At 36.3% G+C, this 14,687-nt stretch overlaps 1 protein-coding gene across 9 annotated transcripts in view; it reads right to left on the bottom strand.

Moving 5' to 3' along the window:
* The window catches only part of MEF2A (myocyte enhancer factor 2A), a 164,942-nt gene that overhangs the window by 17,029 nt on the left and 133,226 nt on the right, over positions 1–14,687 (bottom strand). For 8 of the 9 annotated variants that reach the window (XM_055326065.1, XM_055326070.1, XM_055326064.1 and 5 more), the window contains one exon: positions 4,455–4,642. In XM_055326065.1, coding sequence (XP_055182040.1) covers positions 4,455–4,642 — 188 coding nt within the window. The remainder of the gene's footprint in view (positions 1–4,454; positions 4,643–14,687) is intronic. The other variant, XM_055326071.1, reaches the window with a different exon arrangement.

The following is a 14,687-nucleotide window of genomic DNA, read 5'->3' as shown; positions in this document are numbered from 1 at the left end:
ATGTTATGTTCTGCTGCTGTGAGATGTTCTAGAAACGTCTCTCAGGTCGAGCTGGTTGAGTATTGCTCAGGTTGTCTAGATCCTTACAGATTTTTCTGCCTACTTGTTCTGTCAATTACTGAGAAAAGAGTGTTTTAAGTTTCCAGCTACAGTTGTGGATTTTTCTATTTTACCTTTTAGTTCCATCGGTTTTTGGTGTATAAGTTTTGAAGGTCTGCTGTTAGGTGTGTATACATTAAAGATACTTACTTCTTGGGAAATGGACTGTGTGAGAAGTCCTTCTTTATCCTTGATGAAATTCCTCACTGTGAAGTCTACACTGTTTGAAATTAATATAGCTACACTAGTCTTCTTGTGGTTAATGTTTGCACTATATGTTTTCTGTATCTGTAAACCTATGCCTTTATATTTAAACTAGGATTTCTGTATAGTATGATCTTCCTTTTCTTAATCTGACATTTTGTCTTTTAACTGTCTTAAAAGACCACATTCAGAGTGATTACTTGTATGGTTGGATTAAAATCTACAATCTTGCTAGCTATATTTATTTGTACCATCTGTTTTTATTTTTTCTCTTATATCTTGGGCTTTTTGAGCATTTTTTATAATTACATTTTATCTCCTCTACTGACTTTATACCTCTCTTTTTAAATTGTTTTTGGTAGTTGCACTAGGTTCCATAACATACTCATAACATAAGGTTAGAGTTCACCTTCAAATAGATATCACATTAGGTGTAGAGTAAGGACTTACAACACTGTATTTATAATTTGCCTGCCTTTTATTGTCATAGATTTTATTTTTACATGTGCTTTAACAACAAAATTCTTCCCACTATTTTTGCTTTAGAAAGTCAGCAATCTTTTAGAGCAATTAAGAAGAGAAAGAAGCTCAGATTCTGGTTTCTAATACCTTTCCCAATAAAAAGGAACCACAGTTCCTTAGAGAAATGACTGCTTCTAGGACTAGGGCAGGAAATATGTAAGATGAGTTTAGGGCATTTCGTAGTAACTGAAAAATTTAAAAATAACCTCCCCCCATTACTCCTCCCAAAAAAACCCCCAGAAAGATGACAGTGCATGCAAGAGGCACAGGAACCAACTGAATAGTCCTCAATGGCTAAGCTGGAATATGAGCAGTAGAATAAAATAGTATTGATAGAATTATATATTAATAGAATTTAGTAGTATTATAACCCAAAATATATATGTCCATAACTCTGTATTAATATATTAGATAAATGAAAGCAAACAAGTTTCTTCACCTTTGCTGAAGAACTCCCAAATATTTTATATAGATATTCTGCCCTCAAGGAGGGATAGCCTAACTCCCCACTCCTTAAGTATGGACCTTGCAGAGGGACTTCTTTCCAAAGAGGACAGTACAGAAAGGAAGAAGCATAACTTTGCAGCAGAGAAACCCATGGAACACTACATCAGCAAGGTAACCAAGGTTAACATCAGTAATAATTACTCATAACAACAGTATGTATCCTTTGTGTGGTGTGATAAAACTGGTAATTTGCTTCTGTGGCCTTCCTTCCTAAAACCCATAACTCCAGTCTAATCATGAGAAAAACAGAATAAAATCCCAATTCAGGAATATTATACAAAACACCTGACCAGTACTTCTCAAAACTGTCTAGATGATTAAAGCAAGTAAAGTCTCAGAAACTATCACAGCCAAAAGAAGGAGTCTGAGGAGACATGGCTACTAATTGTAATGCTGTCCTAGATGGGATCCCAGAACAGAACAAGACATGTGGTTACAAATGAAAGAAATCTGAATAAAGTATGGACTTCTGTGAATAATGATGTATCAGTATTGACCCGTTAGTTCTAACTTATGTACCATACTAATGTGAGATGTTAATAATCCGAGAAACTGGTGTGAAGCATTAGCAGAACTTTCTGATAATATATTTGTAATCTTTGTATAAATATAAAATTGTTCTAAAATAGAAGGCTTCTAAAATGTAGGGGGAAAACGAATTGTGCTTTATTTTATTTTCATTTATTTCATTTCCATTGTTCTGTATTTCTTTGTATAGATCCAAGTTTTTGCTGGCATCATAGGCCTTCTGCCAAATGATTTCCCCTAGTGTTTCTTGCAGAATAGGTCTTCCAGCAATAAACTCTCAAGATTTTTTGTTTGAGAAAGTTTTTATTTCTCTGTCATTTCTGAAAGACATTTTTGCTGGATATAGAATTCTAGGTTGAGGCGTTTTTTTGTTTGTCTGTTTTGAATTCCAGCACTTTCTTACTCCATTGTTTGTAGCTTGCACAGTTTCTAGAGAGAAGTATAGTATAAATTCGTATCTTTCTTCTTTTTTCTTCTCTGGCTGCCTTTAAGATTTTTACTTGTCCTTTGCTTTTAGCAGTCTGAATGTGTATTTATCCTACTTCTGTTATTTCTTCAAGTATTTGTCCTGCTCTTTCTCTCCTCTTTTTGGAATTCCAATGACAAATATGTTAAACCACCTGATAAAAGTCCACAGCTCTTGGAAGCTTTGTTCTGCTTTTTATTTTCACTCTTCTTTCTCTTCGTATTACAGTTTGGGTAACTCTACTGACCTATAGACCAAGAGGTCTTTCCTAGTGCATGGTTTGAGTTAAATTAGGAACTGCACTGGGTTTGAGCTTCACTGCTGCAATCAATGGTCACCCTAAGTGCATCTACCATGGGCCTCAAATCCCTCCAGGAGGAAACAAGTGCTAGTTTGCTAGAGGTTGTTTGCTTTTTCCCCAGTGACTGCTCCCACTGTCAGTCTGAAGCCTTCCCCTCTTGATACTGTGCCCAGAGCTGTGGCTCCTTGGTCACCCTGTCATGCTTCTGGCATTGTTCCTGCTTCTCCACCATGGCTTTAGATATTTTTCCTTTTCCATTTCTTGAGATACAATCGGAGGTCACCAATGCCCTAATGGTGATAGTTTTTGTTGTTCATCTCCTTACAGATTAAGGCTTCTGGTCCACAGGAGAGAAAGGGGAGAAGGGTCCAGGGAGAACATTTTGTCCCTACTGTAGTGGGTGCTCTTCCCCTTTCCCAGCCGTATACCACAGCAGAGACTTTTTCAGGACATTCCCTATCTCTTCTGTGAGCACCCAGTGGAGTTTGTGGAGAAAAAGCCTATAAAAGAACTGACTCCTGCTATGTCACAGCCCTAGGGGTTTTACATGCTCCTGCCAGTGAACAGCTGGCCTCCGGCAATTCATCCATCATCTGAGCTTAACTCTTATTACCTGGGTCTTACTAGATAAGCTAGTGCTCGAATGTGTCCTCTGCCTGCAGTATGTGTCTCTCCCCTAGAGTCTGGGCTACTTGAATGCCATGAAATCTCAGCACTATAATCTACTCAAAGAGAACTGTGAACTTGTCATTTATTCAACTCGTTTTCATTGTAAGGCTGGGTGCAACACAGTTTCCAGCTTTCTACTACGAATGAAAAAGTACTTGTTTGTTTCTTGACTTAAAAAGTTTTGGTCCTGGCTCTCTTTTATATTACCTTGGATAAGTACTAACTTCTCCTTCAGTTTCCTCATCTCTACCTAGCCAAGATTATAGTATAATTGACAATCAAATGCAATGATGCATATGAAGATGTTTGGGAATCTATAAAGCATTACACATATGTAGATTATCTAAAGCCTGATAACATCAACTTTCATTTAGGCAAAAAATCAAATAGTGGGTTTAGCAGCTGCACTGTAGAGAGAACACCTGGCATATCACATTGCATGTTAGTCAAGCTACGTGATACTAGGAATGGTTTTAAAACTTGCATACATAATCTAAGTTTTTTCTGTAAGAAGCTCAAGGGATAAACATATTCTCCTCTTCTTCATAAACACAGGATTCAAAAGCCTATGAAGCTGCAATTATGAATACACTGCCAAGGGATTTGGGGGAAGACCTATATTCTTTATAGAATTAAATGGGAAGGTTACTGGAGAAGGAATAAACAAAGGAAAATGATTTGGAGAATAACTCATTCAGGTTTTGATGCATTGTTCCCTATTCTACAATGGTTCTTTTTGATATGCAGAATTTTCTAACGATTTTCTAACGACTAATATAGTGTTTCTTCTACAGAAAAGCATATGTAATCGATTACCGAAAGTATGCAAAGTAGAGACAGAAAAATATTTAAGTCAGGTTTAATTTATCAATTTGGTGATGGAATTTCTGAGCTAAGATCCCAGCCTGATAAAATTAAGCCTAACAACCTCTCCTCATTTCGCTTTAATTTTAAATAACCACTAAGCATATTTACATCCTGTTTCTCCATAATCAGATTTCTGTGTATTTAAAATGGATCTGTCTCTTCAAATGCTGACTTCAAATAGAAATACTCATTAAGAAAGGGTCTAGATTCTATGGAAGTACAGAAAATTCCAAAGAAAAATACAGACTGGCTGTATTTTAAAGAATGAAAATGAAGAAAAATTTAACGTACCAGTGGAGGCATCATGCCCTTGCTTGTAGGAGGGATGACAACTCGAAGATCTGGTTTTCGACTATTCATTCCAAGATTGCCACCACCTGGAGGAGGGGGAGACTTTGTAGGCATAACTTTGCCTAAACTATTTGCACCAGTAGTTCCGATCAAATTTGGAGAAGCTCTTGAGTTTACAAATCCATTCCCTGGAAAAAGGAAGTATCATTCATTAACATGAAAACAGTCATTAAAACACTGGTACAAACATGAAACAAGTTTTCCCTAGTCCTAGTTTCAAGTAAATTTTGTAACAAAACTCAGTATCTAACCATGTATCTTTAGGAATATTTTTTTTAAAAAGCAAAAATATCAACCCAATCTGAAATACACATAAAACTTAAGACTTATGCCACTACTTTCCAGTCTTACTGCTTGGAGCTACTGAGAGACACTTAAGACACAAGATCCAGGGCATCTCCTACTGGGGACCGAGATAATGGAGATATTATAAGAAACTGCCTGAGATTGGCCTATTCATTCATTCCTGTGGCAAGAGAGGCAACCCTCGTAGTCTGGGCCTGAAGGAGCTACCAGGGCAACTCCTTTACTGCAGCCTCTTCAGCACTCAGCTCTAATGCTTCATTTTCACCAAATATTTCTTCCTTATTGCTCTACCTCTACCCACACTGTTTCTTTGGCTGCCAGTAAGGTCTTCATTAAGTATTTGTGGTCTGACTTTAATCATCTTAATTCCTGTTTTAAACTTTCTCTAAAAGAACAGTCTATAGGTTGTCGTGTATGTTCTATAGCTGTAGTACTTCTGGGCGTCAGCTGGGCTAGGAGATCACCCCTATTTTCATGGATGCTGCCGTCCTTCTAGTCCTCCTCAGGCGTAGCAGTCATGTGGTTTGAGTGAGCGGACTCCACTTCAATTTATGACTGGTGACAAACCCAAGCCAATCGATATAGGCATTCTCCCTCCCCACAGTGACGGGACACAGGAATGTCCAATCGGATCCTAAGTAAAGCAGCTGTTACATGATGGTGAGGGAGGCTCCTGTATTCCTCCAAATACAACTGAGGAAGCATTTGATTCTCGACCATTTTGAGACTCAGAAGAAAGCCAGAATGAGGAAAAAGCTGACAGGGAAAGGAGAACTGCACCCTGAAAAGACTGTATGCCAAGAAGTAAAATGATGTGTCTCAAAGAATTGCAATGAGTTACTGACAAAAAACAATTATGTACTACATATTTTTCACTTTAAGAGCATTTGTACTGGGGTATCAGAACATTTTAAATCTATGGAAGTTTCTTGAATGGAACAGAAATATTATTTAAAACAATCTGTATAGTAGTTGGTGGTTTATAAAACACTTTTAGGAACAGTATTATAATGAATAGAGGCAACTGATCAATAGGAGAATCCTAAAATTTAAAAAATAGAACTAGAAAGAGAGGGATTAAGTACTTGAAGATAATCAGCTGAAGAAAATGGCTGCTTCAATATATCTGCTTCTAATATAGAGTTTGAAAAACATGTTATTTGGGTGTATTATTTACATGCATAATTAAAAATGGATGTTTGACAATGTGATCTAATCAACTTTATGGATTCTAACCAGTATATTTCCAAAGGACAAAGCAAACAGTGGTGAGGTGTGACAATCAGGAACTGGCCTGCAACTCTTTGGCAGCTGCCAAACTGTCAGGAATCCATATAATCAGTTTTCCTCTTGCCCAACCTCACCTGACCCAACTCCTCCTGTTTTCTCTGAAATTTTTACCAAATGACCTACCAGTTTTAATTCATTTATGTGATTTAATTTTTTTATGTGATTTAATTTTTGATGTGAGGACTGGTATTTCAGTTAACATTATGAGGCTATTTCCTGCATTCTGCTTCCATTATCTTGAAGCAGTATGTATTAAATCTGGGTTGAATCTCCTTTCCACACCCCAGAGAGCAATTCCTGCATTCTGTTAAGCTTCAGAAAGCAGTGCTTTTAAACAATCTCTTCACCAGGCCATCCCCTGTGGAGTAGAGCTCATCCACACATTGGGCAGGGGGAACTGCTAAGGCAAGTCATCTGAATATAAAATGCGTATCAAATAATTTTTCAAAGATAGACTTAATAGAAACCAAAAAAAATGTTGGATTAACACTACTAAAGTACAGATTAATATTTCTCTTATAAGGCACAAACGTATGTTTGTAATTTCTTTGATTACATTTAGAAGATTTTTATTTACTTCATTTGTACTCCAATCTGAAGGGTAAGGCAATATTTCTTCTCAAGTACATTACATGATGATGCAAAGTTGATGCAGAAGAATACCATTATCAAGAAGCTCTAATACTCCTTTCCCATGTGGAGTCTAGGATGCTTTTCAGCTACGTAGAATACCATAGTAACCCAGAGTGAAGGGAATCTAAAAGCATGGTATTTTTTAGTGTGAAGTCGGGAGTCTGCAGCAGGTAATTATTACAGGATGATGTAACTGTCTGGTGACTTGCCAGGCTGAAAGAGGATAACCTTATATGCACTATTTGTTATATTGTGGAGTGTAGTGATATACTATCTAATATACTTACCTCCCATTCATTTTTTATGACAGAAATATACTTTCAGTATCTCATCTTGCCATAGCCTACACATTTAAGAATTAAGTACTAACTGTAAATGAATAAACCCAATGTGATTATTATTAAAATGTATTTTAAGGTTTTAAGGTAAATTATGCCCTGACACAAACATGATAAAAATGCTCTTGAGCAAACTGCATACTGATGCATCTGGAAACCTAACAAAGGTAATCTCACTTATGGTCCTACAACTCTAAGGCAGATCATTCAATTTTATCAGTCTGGCTCATATTTCAGAATATTCTATCAGCTGGAATAATGTATTCAAGCGGCTAGAAAGCTCTCCATGTCCTTAATACTACTCTTTTAGGGCTAAATTGTAGACAGTGATGTCACTAATGTTTTATTACTATGAATCTTATTCAAAAGTTGAACTGACATGCAAAGGATTTTGAAAATCTCAAAGGATTCTGAGAAATCCGTCCAAAGCAAGGTTCAAGAATTGGTTTTGTCATATTTGACAAGTTTTCATAAAATCTGACAAACTTTCAGCTGATTATTCAATAAATTTAAAAAGTACATTTTAAAAGTCTGAACAATTGTCTTTTGTGTAAGAAATCAATGAGTTTCTAATGAAAAAAAAAACATGGTTTTTAAAATTAGAGCTGATACATTTACTTGATTCAGTGGAAATTCTTGTATGACAGACAACATGGGTTCTGCATGTGTTATAATCCACAGCAGACAATGCTCATGAAATCCTGTGCATCTCTTCCTGAGTAATGTATTCACCCTCTCAATCTATACCGTGTGCACAGCCCCAAAGAGTTTCTCCTCCTTCAGAGACTCCATGCACCCCCCTTGGCTTTAATCATTGCCTCAGTATGACTCTTAAACCAGTGTCTCTCCTAATTTCTAGTCCACATGCAACCATCTCATCTGGTGCCTTTTCCCCACAGACACCCGTCATCTCAAACAACCTGTTTTATTTTTTTAAAAATATTTTATTTATTTATTCATGAGACACACAGAGACAACAGAGAGAGAGGCAGAGACACAGGCAGAGGGAGAAGCAGGCTCCATTCAGGGAGCCTGACATGGGACCGATCCCCGGTCCCCAGGATCACACTCTGGGCTACAGGCAGTGCTAAACCGCTGAGCCACTGGGGCTGCCCCTCAAACAACCTGTTTTAAACCCCTGCCACCCCTGTCACTCCCATCTGACTTCCATAGAGCTCTAGCTTTGTTGCTTTATAATGTTTTTCATTTCTTCCATCTCTCTTTAGCTGATACTGCCTATGCTACAATGCAAGCCCTTATATATTACTTTCGCTCACCCCTAGACAATTTTAAGAGCTTCTTGAGTCCTTCTATTTCTAGTCCAGTGTATTTTATTCTTTCTCAGCATGTTTTTAAAAAGTGAAGTTGCTGGATATTGGAAACTTTATTTTATGCTTGATCTTTAAACACAGGCCCAAAGTTAAAAGGAGTTCCCAAAGTCATCTGAACTACAGTATTATCTAAGTATTAAATGTCAACTTTCAACAGAGAAATTTATCTAATATGCCTTATCAGATTGCCACTATGGAAGATGTATACAACTTACAGCATGTATAAAACTGGCAGGTTTTACTTGGACAATGACAGACTGAAAATAATCATGTTTCAAGGAAACAAAAAATGACCATGTTTCAAGGAAAAACAAATGAATGCTCTAATTTACTAAAATAAAAATGTTATGCCTGTGGAAGTACCGTATCAGTATAGAAAGTTTAGGAACTAGAAAAAGAGAGGGAATACTATTTCCACCATCCCAACAGAACTATGGATAATCAGTTTGCGTTTCCCCTCCTTTTTATTTTCCACATGCATATTTTTTGCATACTCTCAAATCATAACTAAAAAGGAAAATTGAAAATTTTTGTTTGCTTAATTTTCATACTGTTGAATAGGGTTTCTTCCTATTATTCACTACTATAAAGCTGCAGTGAACCTTTGCATATTCTAGTTTATTTCTTTAGGAGAGATACTCAGGAATGAGATTGGTGGGCTCAGAGGCACAAACATTTTTATGACTACTGAAACATCTTGCCAAAATCTTTTCAGAAAGATTGTTCCTAATATACAATGCCATAAGCACACAAAAGATTATCAGTTTCCTCACACCTTTATCGGCTCTCCATGACACAACAGAAAGTGGTAATAGTTGGCAATTAGGGAGTTGTGGGTTTTTTTGCCATTTAAAAAAAAAAAATCTCCTGGTACACCCTTTCACTTTTTAAAATATTTGTTGGGTTTCTTTTTTGAAGTGTACACTTGGTACATTAAAAACCCATCTCTTATTAAATATTCCTCTACCTATGGCTTGTATTTTATCTTACATTTCCTGTAAAGAATGAGAAAATCTTTTATCTTTTATAAGACAACTGGGGAAAAGTGGTTGCAAACTCAGCAGCTTTAGCAGCTAAATGTGGAGGACCCAGAGCTTTTCAGCTTTCTACTCTGCCATGCTAGGCTTTTGTCAGTCAGTCTTCTTATACGGTCTTGTTTCATGATGTCAAGATGGGGCTGTACACCTAGCTGCCACATGCAGACAATAATGCCCACAGAATCAAGTCTTTTCCTAAAGACTGCTAAGTCTTTCTGTGAGTGTGAATATTGTGTATTTTTCTCTCTAGATTTCGGAATTAATAGTCTAACACCTATATAATGTACATTACATTCTCTTATAATTTTAAAAATGCCTCCACATTTTTGGCTTATAATTCCTTTATAAGGGAGACAGAACATAAAGACTCCTAACTCGGGATCCCTGGGTGGCGCAGCGGTTTGGCGCCTGCCTTTGGCCCGGGGCGCGATCCTGGAGACCCGGGATCGAATCCCACGTCGGGCTCCCGGTGCATGGAGCCTGCTTCTCCCTCTGCCTGTGTCTCTGCCTCTCTCTCTCTCTCTCTCTGACTATATAATAAATTTAAAAAAAAAAAAAAAAGACTCCTAACTCTGGGAAATGAACTAGGGGTGGTGGAAGGGGAGGAGGGCGGGGGGTGGGGGTGAATGGGTGTCAGGCACTGAGGGGGACACTTGACAGAATGAGCACTGGGTGTTATTCTGTATGTTGGTAAATTGAACACCAATAAAAATTAATTTATTAAAAAAATAATAACTCCTTTATAAAATCAAATCTATTTATTTAAAACCTCATATTAATGTAGCACATGATACAAAACTGCACAGAAACAAAAACTTAAAAGATCAAGGATTTAGCATAAAGTGAATATCCATATAACCATTAGACAAGGAAAAAGAATACTGCCAAAACCCTTAAAGTCTCTAACAACAGACCCTCCAAAACATTCCTATTGTCCCAAAATAACCAGTACCATGACTACTACAGTGACTTTTCTTTATCTTTTTATCACCTATCTACACATGCATCCTTAGCACTATAATTTTATTCAGCTGTTTTTCAAGCTTTATTTAGTTCGATAGAATCATATAGGCATCCTCTGTCTTTCATTCATCATAGTTTGGTGAAATTCAGCCACTCTGTTAATTAATGCTGTAGTTTCTTCCTTTTCATTGCAGTATAGTATTCCTTTATATAATAAATTATCACTTATTTTACTGTTGACAGAAATTTGGATTATTTCTAGATGTTGGCTACAACAAATAATGCCGGCACATTCCTTTACATAACTCTTGGTGCTCATGGTACACACATGCATTTCTCTACAGTATATAAAGATGAATAAAAATGGTGGGTTGCAGAATACATATATATACAACTTTAATGGATAATGTCAAAATGGCTACACCAATTTGTATTACCATCATCAGTGAATGAGAGTTTGGATGTTCCCATAGGCATATCAACCCTTGGTATTATGCCTGTTCTGCTTTAACCATTCTGGTAGGTGTATAATGCTTTCTGTGGTTTTAATTTTGCTTTTCCTTGGTTACTGAAATTGAGCATCTTGTCACAGGTTTACTGGATACCTGGATAACTTCTTCTGTGAAATATTTATGTTCTAATGCACATTTTCAAAAATCAGATTTTCTTTTTCATGATGATCTGTACATATTCTTCATAAAAAGCCTTCTGTTTATAGTCTACATTTTTCTACTCTGTTCTGCCTTTTCATTCTCTTCATGGTGTTTCTGATGAACAAAGTGTCCTAATTTTACACAAGCAAATCAATCTTTCTTTAATGGTTATTAGGCTTCCTTTGGTTTCCTACTTACATGTCTTTCCCTACCCTCAGTTTGCTCAATGCTTAAAAACCCCAAGGATCTTTCTGCTTTCACGATTAGATGGGCCTGAAACATCCTATCTTTTGGCAAGAAGACTCAACAAAAATTAAAATAAGAGTAAGACCAATGGAGGGCTCATCTATAAAAAATATTATGCCTTTGAAAATTACAGTATCAGTAAAGGTTAAGTGAAACTATCCATAAGTGGCTCATGACAAATTCCTAATTCCTAAAGCTAGACTGACAAAAAAAAAAAAAAAAAGAATACGTTATTATACAGAATATGTATTAAAAATTTATTTTAAACAAGTATCTTTGGATATTAATTGCTAGCTGAAATATTTTGTCTCCAGAGAGCTTATCTCCATGATTAAATTCTCTGAAATCTGTTGATACTTTTTTTTTTGGCCCAGCATATGTGGACAATTTTCAGGTTTTTGTACACAAAGAACATTTTTTTAAATATAAAAGAACACAGATACTGGAAATGTTTATTCTGTCCTCTAAGTGTGGATGAGCACACTCTAATTTCAAGAAGGGGGATGGTGCAAATATTGGATGTAGCTACTGCAAGGGGCTATTAACCTCTGATTCATTCTGCCTTTATGGTTCAGCCTTCTGGGGGCTCGACACACAGTGAAAGGAGCACACTGGACCCTCCCCTTATCTTCCCCTCTCCGTCCCCCTAGGCCCCTGCAGCTATCATACTCTACCGTGGAAGTGGCAAACACCACCTGAGGAAAAGCAGTCATAGACACTGGGCCCACCCTCTCTGAGGCTCTGTCTCCATTATTGCCTGCATCTTGAGCCAGAAATCCTTCATTCTCTTGTTAGTTTCTCAAAAGCTTTCAAGCAGATTTTTAAAATATTTTGCCTAGCATTTCTAGGTGTCTTCAGTGGAAGGACTGGTCTCACTGACCAGATCTGCTATTATTACAGCACAAGCCTAATTGTCTTGCTTGTCTTTTTTAAACCTCAATTTTAATTTCATTTATGGAAGTTTTCATTATTCAAAAACTTTTCTATGTATCATCTTAAGATCAGAAGCAAGATTTCTCAAAATGTTTTACATGATACTAATTATGAAAGATGCTTTTTCATGAAGAAAAAAAATAAGGGTTCTATTACAAAATCACTTTGTGTAGCCATATGTTATATACTAAGTTTAATGATTCACAAAATAGATTAGCATTTTAAAGGCTCCCTTACGTTCTACAATGAAGAAACCTGTTTAGTTTTGTTTAATGCAAGGTTTACCAAATATAGAAAAATCTTTCTCACACAGTTCTAAGAAACATATCTTGAAAAATATAGATTAGAAATCATACTGATACCTTTTGACTTTTTTTTCCTAAATTTCTCTGGGAATTTTAACTGCTTAATCTTTTCATTCATAAAGACTATGTTTGGGTATAATTATGAGTTTAAACTATTTTTTTCCAAACTACTAAACCAAAATGGCACCACTGTTGAAATGTGCTAATATATTATCTGACTCTTCCCCACAAAAATAACATTTCTAAAATGTCTGTGACAGATCATTTATTTTAGGGAAAATTTATAGCAAGAAACACTTTCAACCCATGTATGCTCTAAGAATGCACAGAAATAACTGCTTCCAGTTACTATCTGAATTAAGTGATATAAAAGGTCTATTCAGTTAAATCTAGATTCTGTTAAAAAGCAGTTAAAATGCACATGCCATTTAGAATATAATCCAAACAAGCACAGTAAGTAGAATTCCATAGTAGTATAGGCAAAATAGGCATATAGGAGTATGAACCAATGAAAAATCAGGACATCCAATCTTTATGTGTTACGAGATGCTGAGTCATGCCCTAAGAAGCAGGATTTATCTCTGTGTATACAAAATAATGGAAATAGACTTTTAAATAACTCGCTAACGGGGCGCCTGGATGGCTCAGTTAAACATCTGCCTTCAGGTCAGGTCATGATCTTGGGGGTCCTGGAATCAAGTCCCGTGTCTGGCTCTCTGTTCAGCAGGTCAGCAAGGAGTCTACTTGACTCCCTCTGCTCCCCCACCGCAATAAATAAATAAAATCTTTAAATATATAAGTAACTCACTAAGCACTTAAAATATATTAATACTTAGTTGAATGTTAAGTTTTAAAAGAAACTCATGTTCACTAATCATGATTATTAACACTATTTACACTAAACACATTAAAGTGATTGCCTATGATGGGAGAGGGAAGACATGGAAGTGGAACTGAGATATAAAAAGGGTTGATGCACAGCATACTGAGATGCTTTGTGTAAACTTAATGCATCATGATGTACCATGATCCAAGGGGTATGACTATGTAGCCCTCTAAACATGAGGTTTCCAGAAAGGGAGAGGAGGCTTATAAAAAAAAAAAAGAAAAAGAAAATGAATCAAAAGAACAAAACAAACAGGGTTACACACAGAAAGTCAAATCAGGTTGATGACAAAGTCTGAGTTTCGAATTATCAAAGTCAACACCGAAAATCAAGCAGCAGAGACAAAGTCTAGATTTATAGTTGCATGGCAGATAAGAGCAGTGAAAAAGTTTTTAAGAAGTGTGGAAAGTACAAGAAAAAATAAATGAGAATTGAAACACTTCTCTGACAGGGGGAAGAACTGTGTTTATGATATGTCAGAAGGATAAAAAAAAAAGTAAAGGCAAGAGGAAAATGTATTAGAAATCTATGGAATATAACCCATTCCATGGTTATGGAATATAACCCATTAAATAAAACTAATTTTGTAAATAAACCAAGAGGTAGTTACAATTAACATTAAATGAAACAGAAATTTTTGATTCTATCCTTAACCAGGCTAGGATGTAGAAGGAAAAGTAAGATGGACAGTACTGGGCGGGGAGATGGGGAATAAAAGCATAAGGGAAAATTTAACACCAAAAGAGTACGTATATGGGAATGCAAATAACTAAAATGGAGCTGAAATAAACTATAAATACTTGGAAATACACATACAAGTATAGCAGCCCTAATGTATAATTAAGACCATTATGAATTTTTCCACAATTAATTATGTTTTAAAAAATCCTACAATGAGGGAACTCTGGGTGGCGCAGCGGTTTAGCGCCTGCCTTTGGCCCAGGGCGCGATCTTGGAGACCCGGGATCGAATCCCACGTCGGGCTCCCGGTGCATGGAGCCTGCTTCTCCCTCTGCCTATGTCTCTTCCTCTCTCTCTCTGTGTGTGTGACTATCATAAATAAATAAAAAATTTTTTTTAAAAATCCTACAATGAGTCTTATATATTTAATTCCATTAAAACAGCAATTAATACAATGGCAGACATAATTAGGCATTTATTCTACTTTAGGTCACTATGGTTTATAACTTGTCTCAGCAATTATCTGTTTCTTTCTCATCACTTTAGTATTTGCGCTGCCGAAGCAAGCACG

This window comes from Nyctereutes procyonoides, unplaced genomic scaffold, assembly GCF_905146905.1.
Source record: "Nyctereutes procyonoides isolate TBG_1078 unplaced genomic scaffold, NYPRO_anot_genome, whole genome shotgun sequence".
Taxonomy (NCBI): domain Eukaryota; kingdom Metazoa; phylum Chordata; class Mammalia; order Carnivora; family Canidae; genus Nyctereutes; species Nyctereutes procyonoides.
This window is presented reverse-complemented; position numbering and strand designations above follow the sequence as displayed.